The sequence below is a fragment of the Fusarium subglutinans genome (assembly GCF_013396075.1).
Source record: "Fusarium subglutinans strain NRRL 66333 chromosome Unknown NRRL66333_c0000228, whole genome shotgun sequence".
Taxonomy (NCBI): domain Eukaryota; kingdom Fungi; phylum Ascomycota; class Sordariomycetes; order Hypocreales; family Nectriaceae; genus Fusarium; species Fusarium subglutinans.
Genome location: NW_023502291.1, coordinates 3,421 through 25,582, shown reverse-complemented (window position 1 = coordinate 25,582; position 22,162 = coordinate 3,421). Strand labels below are relative to the sequence as shown.

The following is a 22,162-nucleotide window of genomic DNA, read 5'->3' as shown; positions in this document are numbered from 1 at the left end:
ATGGTAATTTAATCTTATGACCTTGAATGATGCCTAAAGTATAAGAAAGAGATGGCTTTTAATGTGTCACATTCATTTATGTGTTGGTTTATGCCGTTCAGCGTGGAGACATGTTAATACATGCTCCTGTTCTATAAATTGTGCCTTCAACTTGGGTTGGAAAAAGCCTTCAGTCGCACTTGCAGATTTGTGAGTGGGAGTGGAGAGTATTTTCTTGCGCATTAACACAGCAGTAGCAGCTCAAGTAATATCCTTCCTTCATGAACCAGATGCAGAGGCGGTGCCTTCTTCTTAAGGCGGTTACGTCATTTCTACCGTATCCTAAAACTAATCCTAAACTTAGGAAAGTATTGCCCTAAACTTTTCACTGTTGCCTCCAGATTCTTGCAATCTCATTGGTTGAAATTTCATTGCTGCCTACCTCAACTAGGACCCCGCGCCTTCCTCCATTAATTCTTTCTCCGAAGCATAACAACAACTTCGCTCAGCTAAGATCCTTCTTCTCCTTTTCATGTCCTTACATATTACTTTCATCTATCAACATGCTGGCGCAGAGCGTGGAGGCAAAGGTTCGCCCCCTGGCGAACACCAGTCTTGAAAAATCCAGTCTCCTCGGTGCTTCCCGCATCTATATCAGCAGAGATACTCTGCTCTCGCTCACGGGAAACTTGGAGTGTGGCAAGCTCTGCGTTGTCACTCCATTAGAATCCCCCACCAATAATGAAGATGTTGAGAGCCAAGGACAGCCCCGAGAGGCCTCGCTATACATTCTCCCCGAGAAGAACCTGGACCGAAATGTCGTGATAATGACCAAAGCATTCCGAGAGGCTACAGGCTTCAAACTTGGTGAACGCGTTCGCATCGAACTTGCGGGCACACTACCAAAAGCAGAGGATATCGAGGTGCTAGATGTCACACAAAGGACAGAGCAGAACGCCGAAGAGTTCGACCGCATGGAAAGGCAGGAGTTGGACGGAAGGTATCCCATGCCATGGGAAAACTCAGTTGGATGCACTCTTGGTAAGCTTAACCCCAATCATGAACGTCATCTCTCAGTATGCTAACTCCGATTTCTCCAAGACCGTGTTGAACTCGTCTTCCCTGGGATGGTTGTGGAAGCGGTGCACCCTTCCAAGGCACGCCGATACTTCAAGGTCCTTTCTGTGAACTCGCAGACCAACAACCTTGCAAAGTACATCTGGGAGCATACAAACATCCATGTCCACTGGACAGATCCACGAGAGTGTGGCAAACTTGTCGTTGCCGATGTCCCTGGAATGTCGAAAGTGGTGAAGAGCCTGAATCAATTCCTTGCTAAGTTCACTCACCCTTACAATTTCAAAGGATGCAAAAGATCATCTGGTTTTGTTATCCATGGCGGTCGCGGCACTGGCAAGACTTTCATTTTGAATCGTATTGCTGATACGAAATGGGGCAAAGTGCATCGGATTAAGACTTCCGACAAACTCTCGAGCATCAAGCTCACCTTCAGGCATGCACAGAGACGACAACCAAGTTTCATTCTAATCGACAATCTTCACACTCTGATAAACAAGGATAACCCAAATCGCCTGGCTATCATCGAAACTCTGGGCGAAGAACTGGATGCCTTGTCTAAAGTCTCACAGTCAGGAGAATGTTACATTAATGTGGTGGTGGTTGCTACCTGCTCCGACTTTTATATTGATATTCCAGAAGAACTGCGAGATCCTACTCGCTTTTTCCTGGAAGCTGCCTTGCCTATTCCGAGACTGGATGATCGTATGGAGATACTCAAATCCTTTGGCCTGCCAATGTCTTCAGACAAACAAGTTCTTCTCCAGCATCTGGCGGATGAGACACACGCATTCACCCCCAGAGATCTCCACAAATTGGCTGAGAAAGCGATGCATCATCTCGAAACTCGACTGCTTGAGACAGGTACTGGAGAACGTTTCTTGAGAAGCTCGGATCTTGATCGAGCGAGATCTGAGACTCAACCATCGGCTATGCATGATATCAACCTCAATCCTCCTACTATTCATTGGCAGGATGTTGGTGGGCAAGAAGTCCTGAAGAAGGCCCTCGATAGGATGATCAAGTACACAAAGGTGCGATATGAGAGTCAACCATCAAAGTCTTTCAATAAGATACTAACCATGATGAAATTAGAACCCAGAGCATTACCTTCGTGCTCCACCCATGAATCTTCTCATGTACGGGCCCCCTGGTTGTTCCAAAACACTTTCAGCTCAAGCACTTGCGACAGAGTCTGGGTTCAACTTCTTTGCCGTCAAAGGTGCTGAGCTTCTGAACATGTACGTCGGCGAGTCTGAGCGAGCCGTACGTGCTCTGTTCGACCGTGCTCGCCGTGCTTCTCCGTCTATCATCTTCTTCGACGAGATCGACTCTATCGGTGGACAGCGTTCAGGCAGTGGTTCTACTACCCGTAGTACCGGCTCTCTCAATATGCTCACAACCCTTCTTACTGAAATGGACGGTTTCGAGGCTCTCTCAGGGGTTATTGTCGTCGCAGCTACCAATCGCCCTGAGGCCATGGACTCGGCATTGCTACGCCCAGGCCGCTTCGCTCAAGTCTTGTACGTTGGCCCCCCTGACGGAGCAGCACGTGAAGCTATCTTCAACGTCCATCTCCGCGGCCTACCCCTAGCATCAGATGTCAATATCGCAGACCTATCTCGACTCGCTGAAGGTTATTCTGGGGCTGAGATCAAGTCCATCTGCGATCAGACTGGCATGCTTGTCCAGGAGCGTTATGACGATGACAGAACGGTCAACAAGCTCGAAATGACCATGGCCGACTTGACAACTGTTCTGGAGCAGACACCACGCAGAATTACCAAGCAGCAGATAGATGGCTATGAGAAGTGGAGCAAGCAGTTTCATTACTAGTTACGTCATGGTTCAGGGACACGGTTTAGGGCAGGGCAATCAGTATTAGTCTAAGACACGTCTCAAAGTCGTCTAAAAGTCGAAATAAAATTATGATGAGATTATGAAAAATCTTTGCCAAACTTGTAATATGTGACTACATTAAACATAGGCGTAGACAAAGTGAATAATAAATCATTATTTATCTCGACAGGTGCTTTTCATTTCATTGTTACCAATGGCCTGGAATGAGCACCAACTATTGTCCACGAACCCGACTCAGCTCCTTGCTTGTCTCACAAGGGCCATTGAAGCCATAAAGTTTATGATACAGCTCTGCAACTCAGTAAACCACCCCTACGCACTACGGTCACTGCTCAGCTAGCAGGCCGCTTCTAACATCTCTCCCTTTTTGCAATCCTGCCAATTTCAACTCGTAGGCCCTGGTTACCTCGACAAGTCATTCCATGTACTATGCTGTCGCTTCTCGACGACTCCATCACCCAAATAAGGTGGCAGAACCTCGATCCAGATAAAGCCCCATCAGACCAGACAAAGCAATGCAAGCAACCCAAGCACATCTACCGTGTTTACGCACTGGGCAACTTCGTCACGGCGGCTAGCCTTAGGCTTCTGCAAATCTTACACCGCTGTAGCAAATATCTCTTAAGAGTGTCATATCTTGAGAGCCACGAAAATGATATGACAGAGCTGCTTTATGATTTCAAGCTACTTATACCGTTGGAATCAGTCAGCCAAGTCACAACGCGCAGTCACTCGCTTCCGCACTATCCGTAGATACGATGGATTTACCCAATAGACGCGGTAGGAAACTTAACCTGAAGTCAAAGGGGGTGTCTGGGCGAAGCATAAAGAATTTGCCATGAATTCCATCGAAATTTGACACGACCAGCGACAACAGCAATCAGCTAAACTGCGAGCCCCACGCCACTTGTAGAATTCACATCTAGGAAGAGATAATATCTTCAGATGGTTACAGAACACCTCGACCGTTCTTTCATCCATTCATTTCAGTTCTCTTTACTTCACTTCATTTCATTTACTCAGTTCTACTCAACCAGCCAACTCACCTGACTCACGGAACCCGTGGCAGCTGGTACAAGGTTAACTATGATGAATTTCGTAAGGATTTACGACTCTGACGGATGCTACACGGATATGTCAACCATTAACGCCGGTCCTCACAGCCTGACCATTCCGTTAACCAGCAAGCCAAACTTGCTAAATGTGCTTGTACAGGAGTGGCACCACAAGTCTGCACTCCCCTTCCTTTCATGATCAACCAAAAACAGACCAAAAACCGGTACGCCATCGCCGAAAGAAGTGAGGAGAATTTATGACTCCTCGTTGGAACCTGAGTCGCTGCCTGTTTTTAAGCCGCTAGAGAGACTGATGGCGATCTTCTTGCCTCCAGTGGGGGAGTTGACGTTGAAGCTTTTGCGTCTTTGTGGGCCGCGAGAGTTGCCTAGGATCGCCGTGACAGAACCGCTGCTGCTGCGTCTCTTATTTTGCATCATTTTGCTCATCTCGTCCTCGTCTTCCTCCTCTTCGCGTCGACGCTTCTCTGCAAGTCGCTCAGGTGGTGGAATACCTCCCCCAAGGCTCGAATCAATAGGCGAGTGCACAGCGTCGGATGCAACGTCGCTGTGCTGGCTGTCCGCTTCTGGTGTGGCTTCAGGGTCGGCATTTTCGTCAGTCTCTTCATCGGATGCGTAGTCGACCAGTAGCTTCGAGGTGATTGAACCATTCGTGGACGGTGTCCTTTCTCCCTCTTTACTTGACTGGTCGTCATCATCTTCAGGATCAGATGTTGCCCAGTATTCCTCTTGCTCTTGCTCAACAGTGATCTGCTCGGCCATCCTTGCGTTCACTAGAGGTCTCCTGCCCATTTCGTCTTCGGCTTCCAGGAAATAGTCGACATTAGATGTGTAACCCTGAGTTTGGTCATATCTGAGAAGGATCTCCCGAAATGTCGACATATAGCTCAACCCTTTAAGCTTTTCTCTATAGTTGGCCACGAGATGTTTGATTAGGTCTTTGATATTCTCTTTCTTGATAAACTCGAAAAACTCCAGCGATGCTGAGCCCAAGAGATTGTCTCGGGGCATGGTCTCGATAACAACTTCGAGAATTGGTCCAAGGACCTGCTTCTCCATGAGATGTTTGATGTAGAACTCATCCTGCATTCCGATCAATGATCGGAAGAAACGGATAGCAACTATGGAGAGTTAGCAAAGTCGAACATATCAGATAAAGATGTCGTACCTAATCTCAAAAACTTCTCAGGGCATGTGAGAAGCTGAGCAATACGCTTAACAATGTCGTGAGACATGACATGTAACTTGACGCGTAACTGGTGACAGCGGATAAAAAATGTTTGAATCTCAATAAGATATGTAAACATGGAAGCCTGCTGCACAGAAAAGTTCATGTCCGTTCGCTTCTCTAAATCCATGAGGGGCTTGAACAGCCTTGGAGCCGACTTGTCGTAAAACTTATTAAGGAAAGTCTCTTGTTGAGGATCCAGGGCGATTTGAGGTCTCTGTCTTCCCATAAACTCGCCATTAGCCTTGGCAAGGGCCTCGTTGTTTTGCATTTGTTGAGGGCCAGGGTCCAATAAGACCCTGAGTGCTTCCGAGATTTGAGACTTGACACCAAGATCAACTTCCACCAGTAGAAGATCAATCAAAGAGTCGGTGAGCAGAGTCTGGTTCTCGTGTAGTTGACGGTACAAAGTCTGACGAATCATTTGAGGATCGTGATCGATGATAGAGATCAGGATGTCAGTTGCCCCGACTCTAACTCCCACGTCATGATGTCTGAGCCCGAAGTGGATGACGGAAAGGAGTCCATGAGCGATGAAGTTGTTGTATAATGTCTGACGCGCCGGTGGTTGGATATTTTTGGCAATAGCACAACATTGCTGGATGAAGAGCACCGCTTCCTTCTTTCTCTTCTGATCGCTGTTCGTGGGCCTGAAGATGCCAAACAACTCGTTAAGAAAAGCGGCATTCGCTTGCAGGTGCTGAACAATGTCGACTTGGTTGAAAAAGATGAGAGAATTGAGAACCGAAAAAGTAGGATCGTCGAGTATTCTAGCCAGAACGACATCCTTTAGATACTGTAGACGGTATGTTTGGTGGATCTTCCTCCGAATTTGTTCCTCCTCTATAGGCACAACTTCTTTATATCGACCTTGATTACCCAGCCAGTGTCGATGATTAGCCTTGTGACTAGGGAAGTCGGGGTCGTATTCCAGAGCACCAACAACACCTAAAACGCATTCGTCCGACACCGCATGCTCTATAATCGAGGTGTCGTTAAGCAGAATGACTGTTTTCATGATGTTGCAAAGTCGGTGCAAGTCTTGAAGACTCTCGAGGTCCTCAGCCATCTCGACCAGAGGAACAATTTTGCCGATGAAGTCCTCGGCCATAATTGCTTTGGCAAGAGCATCACGGCCGTTTGCCGTCGTGCTCATCATCCGCATGGTCTGTTCGATATCTCCGAGATTTCCAAGTTCGGCTGTGGGCAAGTTAATAGCCGGCGGAGCGTCGATAGGGAGATCGTCAGAAAGGCCGTCATCTAGGCATTGGTTATCAGTATCGTAGTCCCTAGGTGATGAGCGGTCGTGCATACCGGCTCCTGGCAGATGATTATGAAATGTCTGTTGAACATTGCTCACAAAACGCCTACTGGATGTCAGTACATGAGTTACGTCTTGCTAATTACCAGTACGAACCATATCATGGCGCATCCCTCGGCTTCTTGAAAACTGAGTGCCATGTCAACTCCACTACTAGGTTCCTGCCATACAATCAGTGTATCTGTGAATCGGGTTAGACACATGACGTCTTCAATGCGCATCTCGGACATGGTGACGTGCCTTGTTGCTTCTGGAATCCATCTTCTTTTTGAATTTTTGTTTCTAGCAGGAGACGGTCGGGATGGTCTTCTGATTCAACGATGACGCGCGGTTCTTTGCGACCATCGTCAAGCTGCAGGCGTTACAGTCAGCAACTAATTCCGGGCGCAAAAGTGCATACAAAAATGCAGAATTGGAAGGACATCAACAACATACAGTCTCAAAGCTCGCGCTGCAGAAGCCGGTGCCTCGATCGAACCAGTCATTGTTGCGGAGTTCGTAGACCTTGACGCGCTTCTTATCGGTGGGCTGATGAGGCACGGGCTGTGCCATCATCAAAGACTCGGGCTCTCCCTCGACAGTGAGGTTCGTATACGCAACCAGATCCGGGGCAATTTCGAGGTGCTGTTGCAAGGACAGCTCCGATGGTTCGTTGGAACTCAGAATCGTAAGCGCCGCCACGATTCCTTACGGTGCGCGCAGACGGTGCGCGACAGTGGAACGTCAGGATATCCTGATTATGCGAGATGCGCAGCCGGCGCGGCTATCAAAAAATGATACAATAAAAAAGCGAGCGACGGTCCTTCAATGCGCCATGCAATAGGAATCTATCGAGATGGGGTGCGGGCGAAAATCGGGCGGGTCGGTGTGCGTTGGACAACTACGGTAGGTTGGCGACACGCCACGGAAGCAATCGGCGGGAAGGAGGGAGCGACGACCGCGGGAAAAGGAAGGCGCGACAAGCGAAAGCTGAAAGCGACTTCGGCGACAGAAAGGCAGCCGTACAGAGCCGTGAACTCGGTATGCGGCAGGCGGGATCCGGGGCCAAGAAATTGATTTTGGGTCGGTTTTAGCGATAAGGGACCGATATATATCGAGGGACCGTTTGAGGCTGTCGAGAAATGCGGATTGAGGTGGGCAATGCGCGTGACCAGGCTGCCAGATGGTGTTGGGTTTAGGCCTTGGGATCCTCTTCGGGGGCGAGGGGAGGGGGCCCTGCCTTACCAATGTCGTGTCAGCCACAGTGAGGCTGGTGAAAAAGGAGCCTATCGTCCAATCAGGTGCGGTATCTGGTGTTGCCACTTTGAAAAAATGACGCGGGACTGGAGAAGTGAAAAAAGGAAACAGGTGGCTCTCGTCCAATCAAAGCTTGTTTCTCCAGTTTCTTATCAATTGCGCGACCAGAGACAAAAAAAGACCCCTGAACCTGTCAAGACATTGAAGGAGGCAATAGTGCAACACCGAACTAAATATAAACTTGTCGAAAAAACGCCGTCAACAAGAAATACGAATTGAGTGGCAATCGTTGCCAGGCAGTAAGATCAGGCCTCGTTTATTACCAGGGCAATGGCTCTCAAGTTCGGTCCTTATGCAGATAAGGTAGTCTATATCGTTTGCAAGTGTCATCATGCAGGTGGACCACCGTCATAGGTTGACAAGTCGATTGTTTGTTTATGTTGAGCGACGTTGATTCTTTGTTACAAGCGTGGATTTCACGTGAACCTCGCGTGAAGGCAGCCATTGTAAATGCAAGTTGCCGGGAGAATATGGAGTTTGGCCGGATATGCCTGACCCTTTAATCAAGCTGGACCGTAGTTGGCTCAGCCTTTGCGTGCTTGTATCAGGCAAAGGACGCTTCCATAAAATCACATGTTTCTTCCATCTATGGATCAATGATTAGTAGAGTTCATTCCAGTTTTCTTCCACTCACTTCACATAATTCTCCTGTCTCTCAACTTTAATCAATATTTATGCAAAAAGCGATCGACAGGGACAATTTTTAAGCTCAACCTTTGAGTTAAACCATGACGCTACTCCTACTACAGGAACGTGTAGGGCCGAGTCGCTTTAAGTGCTTAAAGCTGTTATTATTTCCCCGGGCAAGGTTTATTTCCCCGCATCGTGAGTTCAGGGAGCATAAATATTATCAAGCTCAATGGGTCATAGTAAACAAAGGGAGGAATCAGACAGGTATATCATCAGCACATAAAGAGATGAAAACCAAGCAAATAAGGGATCACGATCTTGTCGATGCTGAAGTTGGTGACAGGGCGAAGAAGCTACAGAACTCAATCGAAAGAGCTCACCATCGGCAGCGTGACATGCTCAGCATTCTTATCGCATGTCACTGAGACGCCAGACGCCAGACGCCCTTATCTACTTGGGTGGTGTCTTTATTGGGAGAACTATTAGCTGAAGGGCCAAAGCCACGGCACCGAGCTTTATAGGCATCGGCATCGAGCACGAGTATGAGCACGAGCACCGGATACAAGTGCGATCGCATGATAGCCTTCTCACCGCGCCATTGAGCTTCCAGGCGTTGATAGTTTACAGTCTAGGGCTCAACAGTAGCCCTATTGAGTTCTTAGTATTCCTGATATAGAAAAAAGAGGCTGTCAAAGAACGTGGTCATCGTGGTCAGCTGTGTTGGTTCTCCTGCTTTACCCAAAGAGGCATCAGTATTTATCCACGAGGCAGCAGTAACGGTCGCCTCATGACCATAACGAGCTAATTCACAATCACCCTTTCCCGTAACGGTTGACGCTTTGCCAAGATCATCGAGGAAAGTAAAAGTTGTAGAGTATTGAGCCTGTAGAGCTGGAGGTGTTGCGATATAGCGAGGCGAAGGAAAGCGAGCGCGAAAGCAGCGAAGGCCAAGAGAACGAGGCTTGCCTGAGAAGAGAAGGTCTATACAAGAGAGAGGCTTATTCTATTCACAAGACACTAAACTAAAGAGCTGTATAATGTATTTCCAACCAACATTGTTTCATCTCTTGGCGGTTGTCCACAATGCAACACCAAGGACAAGGTGTCCCCGTTGAACAAAAAGAGCTTTGATGTAAGCCAAGATGCAAGTTCCTGAGTCATCTACGAAACAACTCAAGCAGTCTTCTCAGTCGAGTCGGCTTCACCGCCAGGAGGTTGTATGATAGCGAAACAAGCCAAGCTTTGTTGGTTCTCCTGGATCTAACCGCATCCTCATGCAGCGTGGAATGGCAACGGGGGAGGTTAGATCTGATCTGACATTGGCAGGGCATTGTAGCGTTAGAAGGCTGAAGTACTAAGCTGTTCTGGGAAGTCTAGTCTGACTTCTAAAGGTTCTAGCGTGAGACGCTGGCCTAATCGAGCTTGGGTGAGTTCTTAGAACTGACAAATAGTGGGGGATCATCATGGTCCATCATGTCTCTGTTGATCCATTGTATCTTTTCTAAGAGTTGACCCATCTTCAGTACCACTTTGTTCCAATGCTTACTGTTGTATTCTTGATGCTACGGAGCATCAGCTCCTCAAACACAAGATCGACCAAGAAGAATCCGTTCATGAGTCTCCTTGGTCACGTAGTGGCTTGGCCTGGGGAACATCCCTGGCGCAGATCTGCTCTGACCGTCAAGGACAGGGGGTCCCGGACTGTCAAACCTGCAGACACACAGCACGTTCCCTCTCGGCTTATGCACGACAATGGAACCTTTTTGCGACTACTGCTTCACAATAAAAGCACAATGATGATAAGCCAAGCTGCAATACGCAATTGCGAGTCAACAGCGAGGCGAAAGAGGCGTGTACATGTTTTAGCCAGGGGCTCAAAAGCCACAGAATCAATCCGAGATGCCGCTAAGTTCAGACAATCAGCGAGGCCGAAGCAGCTCGGGTGTAATGACTGACGCCACGATATGGATTGTATGCAGATCTAGGCTGTAGAGTAGCCATTTCGTCCTATTTGGTCAATAATGTGAAGTAAAGAGGCACAAGACCGTTGGAGGGTCTATTCTCAACTGTTTCGACATGACGTGTAAGTGGTCTTTCAAGACGAAAGCATCTCGTATGGTAAAGAAATGATCACAATAGTACTGCATCGGATAAATCTTTACCTCCACAGACACAGAAATAGCAACTGATGTGAGCTTTGTCGCTGGATCAGGCCATAGAGACTCCATCAGCTTTTGGGTCAGCGGCTTCTTCGGATCACTGAGTAAGCGAAGCCATCTCGGCATTCTCCACAACTCTTACACTGAACAACTGCCCCCGGCATCGGCAGTGACAGAAACACCGAGGAGCGACAGACTTTTGGTCTTGGTACATAGGTAAGAGTGAATGATCTGACACGGGTTGACTCAGCGGTCACTGCATCGCCAGGCTCTGGCTACACCCCAGCCTTGGTGGCGTCTTAACCACACGGTCTGGGCGACTCGGCAACGAGCCACTCAGAGTGTTTGCTTGGTAAAAAGCTGGCTGAGCTAACAAACAGCTTCTCAGAATATTCTTCAGATAACTATTAGTTATATCGAAGGGGCGAGACCGAGGTCGATGCCCCATTGCAACGCGGTGCCGCGCAAAGATACACGGATGGCGTGTGGCTGCCGATAGTCTACAGGGATAGATATACATAGGGCTAGAGGCAGGGATAACTATACCTCGATAAGTAGTAGCAGTAGTTCGATGGCCGTAGAAGCTGTAAATCGAACGGTTGGTGACATTTCTCTCGGGCGTGGTCACATATTAAACCTCAAGTGGTGACATCTCAATCGTCGATTTGAGATATGCAACTTTCCGACTGGTGACATGTTGGTTCTCGACGAGTGACATTAGAATCGACGATTGATGACATCTCAATCGACGATTCTGTCCGTCTTCAGCAACACGTGGTTTCTCGAGGTTACGGCTCTACACGCGAGGCGGAAACTAACATGGGTTGGATGCCGTCTAAGACATGGGCAGACCTGGACCTGGACGATGACATACTGAGTCCACCCTCGTAAGACCAAAACTCCCTCAGCGTCCAAAGTTAGAATTCACCAAAAATATTATTATTATTCTCAAGATGACGAGAGTCATAATCATTCATGCTCTGTCTGAATCATGTTGGAAGAAAGATCTGCAACATGTGGCTCAACGCTCTGCATAGATAGCTCCTCCATTCCATCGAATAACCCCTGGATTGCCTCATAGTCGTTTCAACGCAGCGCCTCATGAGCAAACACTTGCTGAGAAAGGGTTGGATCTGTTTCACGGATCCGCAGGGGTTGGTGCGTCTGTGGCGCTTCACTTTAACGCCCTTTAGACCAAGACCCTCAGCTTGACATGTAAGTCTTGGGGGGGGTCTCGAACTCAGTAAAGATCTGCTATTGCAGCGCCGTTGCGGGCCGTCAGGTTCTTTTTCGACGCTGATGCCCGCTCAACTTTGACGCCAGTCTCCAACGCATCCATTCACTTCAGTGATTTCTTACCAGGTACCTTACCTACCTATCCTCAGCCTCTTGTTATATCTAGACCGCCTCGCCCGTTGGAAAAAAGACTCTTTTTTTCTTCATACCATTCCAACAATACAACACAATACGATACCAACACATCCACTTATACATACTTCATCACATCACATCAGCATCTCTTCAACTTATATACTAAACCAACCACCATGTCTATTCTCAGTTCCATCAAACGTGCTCGCGATCACAAGGAGACAGCCAAAGCCAAAGAAGTAGAGCAGCCCAAGGCAACAAAACCCACACAACGATATCGCCATGTTCCCACACACGCAGCCTGCGATTCAGTCAATGTCGGTCCAGCTGGTGCCCGTCATCACGACCGCTCCAAGGTTCGCGCTGAGAACCGCAAGCGAACGGCAAAAGCCGTCGCTGATGCCATGCACGACAATCACCACATCCAGATGAACTTCCCCGGATCATCAACGGTCTCTCCCTTCACCAGTGGCAGCTGCAGCACTACCTATCAAGCCAGCGAGACTGACTACGATGGGGACATCAGCCCTAGAAGTCACTCTCCTGTGCATCACTTTGAGCCTGCACACAGCTACGAGTACTCTCCTGCGCCAACTTTCCATCATCCCATTTCTCTCAAGGGCAAGGAAGTTGTCCGAGGTCCTCAGTATGGCTTGGCTTACACTGTATCTCCTGACCCCCGGGATCGGCTCGCTGAGCGTTTCCAGACTGGTGTCATGATCTAAGCTTGTACTTTATGAGACTTCTGCCCCTGGAGGGTGATTTCTCAGACATGACCATAAGCTACAAACCAAAAAATCAGCAAGGGACTGACTCCCTGCTACCAACCACACTTCGGCCCAACAAGGTCCATCAACTTACACCGATCCGTCCACCAAGCTCTCCATTGAGATCGAGCAGGACACGGTACTCTGAGTTATGAAAGAATGCGAAAGCGAAAGCGACTAACCCAACAAGACAAGGCAGGACAGGACAGGACAGGACAGGGGTCGTCTTGTGGGGGAGAAAGCAATCAAGCATTGGACATGGGGCCCCTCTCAGTCTCGGGCATTCCGATGTCGAGTTTGACACATCTTGGCAGAAATCTGTATACTAACTAAAGTAAAAAAAAGTACGCCACACTCTGCTTAGGCTTGGTTCAGAGCAGGAATCCGAACCGAGCTAAGCCCTTTCACTTCATGTACAATAGCGTTTAGACTTTTCTTCTAGAACCTTTCGGGTTCTTCCTTTTATTACTGTTACATACCTACTTTTTTAGCTTTATTAGGCTTTGCCTGCAATGCCATCAGGTCATTCTTCGTTGGCTGGGACCAACTGTTACTTAAATGAAACTAAGACAACGATTCACGCTCACATTCTGTTTCTCATCGATCGCGGTCCTTGTGAATGTCACGAAGACAAATGCTGCAGGGGTTATGATTGAGTTTACCACCTGAATACCTAATCAAATGCGGTTATCCGTATTGCACTTGACTCAGTCTAATTGATCTTCCAAGTCGCAAGCTCAGACTCGCTCAGTCTGTATATTCTTTTCTCATGTTAGTTTCTCAAGTTGTTTATGACCTGACCTGAAAATTGTAATCCACGTCTTATGTAATTCTTGAGATGTGCCTTGGTTGAGCAAACGATTAAACGTGGTTGTTCTCATCAATGTCTTGAATTGTTCTAAAAATATTAGCCTCGGCAGCTTCCTACTGGCCATTTCACCGCTTGGTCCCTGCCGATCCCTTCCATCTTCACTATAGCACCCGCAGGCCTGTAGCTACGTAATCATAGCTTAGATGCAATGCGACGCCTCATTCATGCTTCGTGGCCTTCTAATGCTGTACAACCACAATCACAAGCAACCTAACGCACCGCATTCATACACAGTCTAAATCTTTCTTCGCCCACGGGCGCGTTCGCCTTTTTTGTTTTCCTTTCCTTGTGTACGTTGCACCAAATTAATTGACATCTCAAATGAGAGCGCTTTAATCCTACAACACTCGCCTTGTCATCGCTGTATCGCCGCAGTCGCGAGCTGTATCGAACAACCTCCCTCTCCCCTCCGCCAAAATGGCGATCGATCCGCCCGCGGAGTTTCTCAGGCCTTTATGGGCTTGGGCTGAAGCTACGCCCGTCTACATTCTTTTGACATTACTTCTCGCACTTATTGCGCTGGCACTTCTTGGGGTATGCACTGCACCGAACCCCTCTAGGGCCCCGCGCGTAATCGCAAGCTCACCATTCCTAGCTCTATGTCATCCTCCATCTCGTCGCGCCAAAGCCTCGACCCGTCTACGCCTCCGAAAAGACCTACCTTACCAGCCATCCCACTGAAGGACGCACACAGCCTCAACCTCTCCCCTGCTGGTACGATCGCTGGCTCGCTGAGCGACAGGCTAGCGAGCAGCACGTCCGCCCCGACGAAGCGTTCCCTACTCCCGATGCTGGAAACATCGAACCCGCCGAAGTGCGTCTGAGCGTCGTCTTCCCAGCCTACAATGAAGAAGCTCGCGTTATCCCCACCCTTGAGGAGGCTGTCACTTATCTCGATGAACACTTTGGCCGAACCAAACAAGCTGGACCTAGCGGAGCGAGTCCTACGACTAAGAGACATGTTCGGAACGCTCCTAAGGAGGATCTCGGCGGATATGAGATCTTAGTTGTCGACGATGGAAGCAAGGATAAGACAGTGGATGTTGTCCTCAAGTTTGCCCAAGAACACGGCCTCCATGACATTCTTAGAGTTGTCTCACTTGCTCGCAACAGAGGCAAGGGCGGAGCGACTACTCATGGCTTTCGACATGTGAGGGGTGAGTATGTCCTATTCGCTGATGCTGATGGCGCATCCCGTTTTTGTGATGCTGGTAAGCTCATTGAAGGATGCGAGGAGGTTGTCGATGGGTCACGTCGCGGCGTTGCTATTGGAAGCCGAGCCCATCTCGTTGGCAGCGAAGCCGTTGTTAAGGTAATCCAACCCTCTCGTCTATAACAATTGTACCAACTAACACAACTAGCGCTCGGCTCTACGAAACTTCCTCATGCGATCTTTCCATCTCGTGCTCATGATCCTCACGCCCCCGGCAACATCGCGCATCCGCGACACCCAATGCGGCTTCAAGCTCTTCTCACGAGCATCCCTCCCACACATCATTCCCTACATGCACACTGAGGGGTGGATCTTCGACATCGAGATGCTCATGCTCGCAGAGTCAGCACCAGCGACACCAGTTCTTGGCCACGATGGCAGTGTTATTGGCACCAGTCCCGGCATCAAGGTTGCTGAAGTGCCCATTGAGTGGCACGAGGTTGGTGGCAGCAAGCTCAACGTCATTCAGGACAGTATCAAGATGGCTATTGGCCTTGCAGTGCTGAGAGCGAGTTGGATGTTTGGTGTCTATCGAAGACGATTGACATAGGATGGAGGTCAAGAAATCAGGCAGGATATGAGCGCAAATGTTCAGTAATCACAACGATCATGCATGCCTAGTTGAATAAAACACACAAAAGTCAACAAATCTGCCAAGGACATGAATATGAAAGGTTCGCCCTACACACGATTAGGCTGACAAGACACAGCAAAGTGAAGTTCAGTTGCAATTAATATTAATCTTGAAATGGCAATATACTTGTGTCTCCCAAATTCTAACCACAGGTAGTATGGGGATCAAGCATGCGTATGTGTGTATATCTAAAAACGCACTCCCGCTCAACACTCCGAAATGCTCAAATGTCTCATAACCACCCATGAAAAGAAGGGTATATGTACAGTCATCCTTCTGCTCTGATCTGATGTCTTCCATTTCTGAAAGATATTTAGATTCGTTTTTGAAATTCGACATAAAAGTCCCAAGCCAAAGCTCCATAAACGCCGCAGCTCTCGCTACTTAAACACACCATGCTCTTTTTCTCTTCTTTTTTTTTTTTTTCAAGCTCCAGATTTACTGGAATGTCTCACGGTACATAATGGGAAGGAAGACAATGCATGCCTTCCAGAGAATGAGAACGGCATCGATGATGGCGAGAGGAGCCTTCAAGATGCCCGAGATACCGCAGCCAACGACGGTGCAGGCGTTGAGCCAAATGGCGAGGAATGCAACGGAGAAGAAGTGGTAGGCGAGGATGAAGGGGCGCTGGAGCATGCCAGCCAAGAGAGCAACGGGGCCGTCAGTTGAGCCGCGCTTGAAGTAGTTGAAGCATCCGTACTGAAGAGCGCGGAGCTGACGGTCGTTGGCTGCGAACAAGGAGTACAGAGCCTGAGCGAGAACGTTGATGATACCGGTCAAAGGTTTGCGCTTCCAGTAGAGCTGGTCAAGCGCATTGTTGATGGCCTTGTTGTCAGCGAGATCAGACACCTTGCTAGGGTGCAACTCATCGGCGAGGATAACAACATCGTTGAATGCGACAGTCATACCACCACCAGTAAGAGGGTGTCGCATGTTCATGGCGTCACCGAGGAGAATGGCTCCGTTGGCGCGCTGCTTCGTGGGAGGAAGCCAGCTGTTGGGCATGCTTCGGGGAATCTTGCCATCCTCAAGAGCCTTCTCCGCTGAGGGTCGGATGCTAGTAGGGAGCGCAGGAAGGACATAGTTGCGGATGTATCCACGAACACCACCATTCTCAGGTGAGGCTTCGGGGATACCTTGAGGCACATCGATAAGAGCGCGGGTCTCGTGAGTGCCGATCTGGTAGAGAAGGATAGGGAAAGCATTGCCAATGATGACATGGCCGTGGCCAGGTTCAGGGAGATCGCAGTCGATGAGCTCAAGAGCGTAGAACTTTGAGCAGACCTTGGGCTTCGTCCTGAGAACCTCCTGGCGCCACTTGGAATCGTAACCGTCAGCGATAATGGTCAACTGGCCAAAATAGTAATCCTTCTCCTTGACACCAGTGTCCTTGTTCTTTGTGCGACTCTCAACACCGAGAATCTGGTCCGACACCTCTCCGCGCAGCGTCTTGACAACCTCTGTCTCAACAACAGTGATGTTCTTGTGGTTTATGCACGACTCTCGTAGCTTGGTGATAAAGCGGCCGTGGTGGAAACTGCATCCAGACGGCCTCTTATCAGCTGTGCTGTGACCTCCCCAAGCATGTGTAACATTGCCGCTATCGTCGAGACCGGGGTAAGAAACGAGGACCTTCTCGCCGTGGTAGAAGATAGTGTATCCGTGGCATGGCATGGCATCGATGCCCTCGAGACAGTGACCGAGGCCGATCTTCTGTAGTGAAGCGACACCTCCAGGCTGGAGAAGTTCGCCAACGATGCGATCGGGCTCCGATAGCCATCGCTCGAGAAGGAGAACGGATCGGCCCTGGTTTGCGAGGGCGTAGGCGATAGTGCAGCCGAATACACCAGCTCCTACAACGACGACATCGGCCTCGTGGTATTGTTCGCGACGGCGAGTCTGCGACTCGGTTGACGTGAGTACTGAAGCCATGGTTGAAATTATTGGCTGTTGTAGAAGTGAAAGGAAGTTGAGTCGCGGTAGTTGAGGAATTGTATAACAAGACTTTCGATGGGGAGTGGGGGGTCTATTAATCGCGGATCGGGGGGCGGCGAGAAATTGGATGGATTTGGCCCTGGGAATTAGGGGGTGGAAGTGGAAGTGGTCAAAGAGTAATAATAATAAGAGCAGCAATAAAAGGCAATGATTTTTATAAAGAGGATGAGATCAATGCTTTTATGCAAGATGACACAATATTCTCGCAGATGCGCAGTCGTAAAGTTAAACAAATAATATAATGTGAAGCCTTATCTCTTATAAACGTGAATCGGTTTTCGGGGGCCACAGAGCCTGTGACAATGACGCTCTCGACTTTTTGGGGGCAAGTATAAAAAAGGTTAGAAGAGAGATCGATCAATTGAGTGGAATTCTGGGCAATTGGACCGATTTAAACACCACAGACACTTTCAAAGACGACAATTCCTCTCGTCTGATCACAATTGACCGGATATGCGCCGTTTATAGTCTTCTTTTCCTCTCATTCTCGTGGGATTCATCCTCCAGGATATCAACAAATCAGCCTATAAACCGTCACTGAATGTCATGTCAGGGGCCCAAATTCAAAGAAACGAAGAAAAAAAAACCAACGAGAGAAATGGACCCTTGGACTGGCATGGGGCGATCCTGGCATTCTCTCTGGGGCTGTCATTATCGTAGCTCCAGGGGAATAACCCACTGTAAGGTCCCCTGGAACACTTCGACACTTCACCCCGCAACGCTGTGGTCTCCCTTTGTCGCAGCAATCGCGCCACCAAGACCCGTAGACGCCCTGACCGCTAAAAGAGCAGCCAACCACCGAAGACGAGATCTTGCGGGCATGGTTCGATGTGCGAAAAGGACACCGCCAGGTTCCGGGACTTTTCGCATGTGAAAGGCGTCGTCTCATAGAGAGAGAGATTCAGATCGTACGTGGTTCGAGCCAGTTTCTCCTCTGCTGAGTCCGGTATTACTTCGTCAAGAGTAGTAGAAAATACGTATTCGGAATGCGACTCTCAGGGTTTCTTTGGTTCCTGCGTCTGTTTAGCGGCTAGTGGCCAATCAGTTTCTGGCTGATGACCTCCATTAACTAAATCTCATGATGACGGGGTCAAGTCTACACGAATACGCTGCTGCATGTGACAATATCACCAAGCCCCACCTATAATCAACTCATCGAGAAACAGAATCACATGCGAAAATAGACAGCCATCCATTGCTTATCAATTGGCATGTGCTGAGAGGGGCACATTGAAACTCATGGAGTATTCAAAAGATACCTAGATAGATAGATAGGTTCTTTAAATAATGTTTTGTATTGTTTCTTTTATAGATAGTACCATAGCAAATACCATCATATGCTCATGTTCCCGGGTCACAAAGGAAAGTTAACGTGACCAAGAAGCCGATATACCCAAATACTTCTTCTGTAACCATAATGTCTACGCCATGCCAATGCATATCCATGTCTTCTAAGCCTACAACCTCTAATCTCAAGCCATTACTCTGGCTATTTCCTTCTCTAAATATATGTCATCCTCAGTAAGCTCAGGCGAGGGCGTCCTCTCTCGTTTCGTCCGCTCATGTCGTGATGTTCGGATCTTCTCTATCTTGTGCTGTCGAGTAGGCAATTCATCTTCGACGATCCTGTGCCTCGACTCGCCCAATACTTGGGGTGTTGAATCGCGTCTTGAAGACAACTCCCAGTCTGTATTCCGCTTATCCTTTGGCGTCTGGCGCCCGGATTGTGTCTCTGGGAAGAAGCCTCCTTCAAATGCCACTGGCTCTTCCACCGCCTTGAAAGCTCCAACAACCTCCTTAGTAACGGCCTCCCGCTCTTGTTTATTCGTCGCCCTCAAGGACTTGATATGTTCAAGAGCATCGTCAAGACGCAATAGTACTTGCTTATGCGTGTCCTCTCGCCTGTGGTCCGTGGCTGCCCTTGATGCCACATGCTTCATGGCTAACTTGACTGACTCCTTGCACTCTTTGCTACCCTGCCACCATTCTGACTTGGATATGAAGCTTGCAATAAGTGACATCAGATCTCTGTAACGTCCTTGTCCAGTATAGGAGTGGATGAGGCTGGCAAAGTTGAACTTGTTGTATGCCAGCTCACCCATACCATTCTGTTGTGCTGCCATTTCGCAGACCTTGATCGCGGCTTCAGGATTACCCTTTTGAGTGAGAACACGAGCCGCTTTGTTGTATACACTGTCATGAATGTGTTGACCCTTGGCAAGATTCTCGCGGAGTAAATCATTCACGTTGTCGCCAGCCTCAAGTCGAGCGACCAGCATAGGAACCAAAGCACCGCTAATGTCGTGATTTCTTATGTATGCCTCGTTGATGAGACACGTCACTGTGCCTGAATGGGGTCCTTCCAAGTGGATGTTGGCGACAACAGCAAGTCGAAGGCATCGTGATGAATCACCAAGCCCCTTCTTAGTTGCCTCCTTGTAGGCGCTGTAGACGCCAGTCCAGTCGTTCTCAAGTGCCAGAGTATTCATATGTTTGAAAGCTGCACGCTCATAGATAGATATTGAGTCGCCTCGGCGTTCAGGCAGGGTTGGGGCAATTCCATAGCAATCTGTCCTCTCTCCTGGCAGAGGTTTGTGGAGATCATGCAGACCACCTGCACTGGCGTAGCTGGTCAACAGAGGGTCCTTCAGCCATGGTGCAGAAGTTCGTGCATCCTTCAGCATGCGGATCACGTCAGCTCTCGACAGATTCCAGTATCTACAGCACTTGTCGGCAATCTCGTTGAAGAAGATCTGGTCCATTGCCAAGCCACCATCTTGGCAGAACTGCACCCACGCAACGAGAGCTTGAAGATTGCGGGTTCGGCCGTGCCTATCCATAACAAAGAAAGCTAGGGGCTTGTTCAAACTCATGTGGTGGTTGCTGACAAGATTTCTCACAAAAATATCCATCTCCGTGGTTGTGTGATCCTTGCAATAGATCTTTGTCAGCCAGGACAGAACATTCTGAAACTGGTCAGATTGCTTTGCTTTAGGCCCAAAAGCCTCCAGTCCAGCCAAAACTTTGTCCCATTGTCCCAATTCAGCTTCGCGCACAATAAATCTCCCACGAAGCTTGACGTCGACACCCGAGGCCTTTGGTCTCATCTCACGGAGCTGGGACATCTCTGCACTTGCAGTCGCGTCATCACCAGCATCTAGAGCGATCAGGGTAATTCTGCGTCTGACAGCATACTGTGTAGACGAAGAAAATACACTGTCGTCAAAAAGACCGCCTTTTTGGAGTAACGTATAAATCGTCTTGACCTCCAGGAAGTCCTTCGTCTTCCTCCAGTAATGCATAAGTAGCCGAGTGGCCCATTCACTGCGATTGGTATTAACTGCCTGCTTCGACTGAGGCTCAAAGCGAGATAAACTTCGCAGTAGGTGCTTCACACCCTCAACGTCGCGGCTGCGGGAAAGACTGTCGAGGAAGGGTACGGCCAAAAGGCAAATATCGTTGCAAACGGGACGGACAGCTTCGAGGATGAGAGGGATGATTCCGTACTCCCGAGACAATGCTGTGGACTGAAGTATCCGGATGCCTCTTGATAAAACCTCCTGGGCCTCTTCACTCTGCGTAGAGGTCAAGGTCAGACTTTTAAGCATTTCGATTGCTCTCGTTTCATTCTGGACACGCTCATCGCGTGGCAAGTCCTGGGTCTCCATTTCCGTAAGGAGATTATCCAGCCGTGACCACGATTCTTGTTGTCCTATCGAGGCTTCATCGGCTAGCTCTAATTTTATTGCGCCAACTTGTCCATCGCCTGACGTTGAGGTGTTATCCATCATGGATATTTTGGTTGAGCCTGTACTGGCGCCCTTCCTGGCCTTGTTTGTCTTGGAATTCGCTGGTCGTGTCCTAGGTGATGATGTAGTTGGTAGCCTGATCTCTGGTGATAACCTGATGGAAAGGGCGTTGTGAGAGAATGCGCTGTTTTCTGATATCCGTGATAATTCCTTTCGTGCTGCGTCCCAGTCGTCCCATCTCCTCTGGCGGTTCTGAGGCGTGCTTGTTGAGTCCCTATCCTCAGGCAGTGTTGTCTCAAAAGACTCTACATGCTCAATCTCCTTCAGGCGCGATAATTCATGCTCCAGCGAGTCAATCCTTGTTCGCCGACGGCGTACAGCATTGTTGGTAGGTGCATGCGAGAAATCGTGAGCAATTTCAACTGGAAAGGATTCTCGTCTACTGCTGTAGCTCTCAGCCAGCGCAGCTGAGTTGCGGTTCACCCGCGCAGTGTGAAGTTTTTTGGCATTGTCGAGAGCAGCTCGAGCGATGTTGAGTCGTCGGCGTCGTTCTTCAGCAAGGATAATGACTGAACAGGACGTTGTCAAGAGAACACCACGGAGAGCGTTGACGGCGACCCGTGAAGGGGCGGGGCTTGGTGTGGCCATTCTAGGCGGTCGTCATCTTGATTCGGACCAATGCTGCCCCAGATCGGCTTTGTGAGGTCGTGGGTTCGTAGGTTGATGTTCAATTCGTTGTCTCGGTATGTCGCTCGCAGTAATTGTCGTGGTGTGATGCACAGGTTCTAGCGAGTGAGATCCAATCGAATTGGAGGTTAGGTACGTACCCGCCCGGCCGAGGGATCGGGACTTTGAACCAATGAGAGAGCTGCGATGGCCAGCGGGCAGCATCAGCCCATTTTAGTTGTTATTATTATTGTATTATTTAACGTCCCA

General features: G+C 49.0%; 6 protein-coding genes across 6 annotated transcripts; 3 read left to right on the top strand and 3 right to left on the bottom strand.

Annotated features, from left to right (window-relative positions):
* Positions 1–542: 542 nt before the first annotated feature.
* FSUBG_11666 (AAA family ATPase) lies at positions 543–2,892 on the top strand (the record flags this gene model as incomplete). The annotated part of the gene is made up of 3 exons (XM_036676372.1): positions 543–1,020; positions 1,081–2,090; positions 2,152–2,892. The coding sequence occupies 3 exons, from the start codon at positions 543–545 to the stop codon at positions 2,890–2,892; spliced, it is 2,229 nt and encodes a 742-aa protein (XP_036532844.1).
* A 1,334-nt stretch (positions 2,893–4,226) lies between these two features.
* Positions 4,227–7,090, bottom strand: FSUBG_11665 (pleiotropic drug resistance control PDR6; the record flags this gene model as incomplete). The annotated part of the gene is made up of 6 exons (XM_036676371.1): positions 4,227–5,110; positions 5,158–6,477; positions 6,532–6,584; positions 6,635–6,719; positions 6,767–6,890; positions 6,974–7,090. 6 exons carry the CDS (start codon positions 7,088–7,090, stop codon positions 4,227–4,229), a joined length of 2,583 nt encoding a protein of 860 aa, XP_036532843.1.
* Positions 7,091–12,170: 5,080 nt separating this feature from the next.
* Positions 12,171–12,719, top strand: FSUBG_11664 (uncharacterized protein; the record flags this gene model as incomplete). The annotated part of the gene is made up of 1 exon (XM_036676370.1): positions 12,171–12,719. The coding sequence occupies one exon, from the start codon at positions 12,171–12,173 to the stop codon at positions 12,717–12,719; it is 549 nt and encodes a 182-aa protein (XP_036532842.1).
* Positions 12,720–14,049: 1,330 nt separating this feature from the next.
* On the top strand, positions 14,050–15,395 carry FSUBG_11663 (dolichyl-phosphate beta-glucosyltransferase; the record flags this gene model as incomplete). The annotated part of the gene is made up of 3 exons (XM_036676369.1): positions 14,050–14,166; positions 14,228–14,944; positions 14,994–15,395. The coding sequence occupies 3 exons, from the start codon at positions 14,050–14,052 to the stop codon at positions 15,393–15,395; spliced, it is 1,236 nt and encodes a 411-aa protein (XP_036532841.1).
* Positions 15,396–15,917: 522 nt separating this feature from the next.
* On the bottom strand, positions 15,918–17,414 carry FSUBG_11662 (cytochrome P450 monooxygenase monooxygenase; the record flags this gene model as incomplete). The annotated part of the gene is made up of 1 exon (XM_036676368.1): positions 15,918–17,414. One exon carries the CDS (start codon positions 17,412–17,414, stop codon positions 15,918–15,920), a length of 1,497 nt encoding a protein of 498 aa, XP_036532840.1.
* Positions 17,415–18,949: 1,535 nt separating this feature from the next.
* FSUBG_11661 (uncharacterized protein) lies at positions 18,950–21,874 on the bottom strand (the record flags this gene model as incomplete). Its single annotated transcript, XM_036676367.1, has 1 exon — positions 18,950–21,874. One exon carries the CDS (start codon positions 21,872–21,874, stop codon positions 18,950–18,952), a length of 2,925 nt encoding a protein of 974 aa, XP_036532839.1.
* Positions 21,875–22,162: the final 288 nt, after the last annotated feature.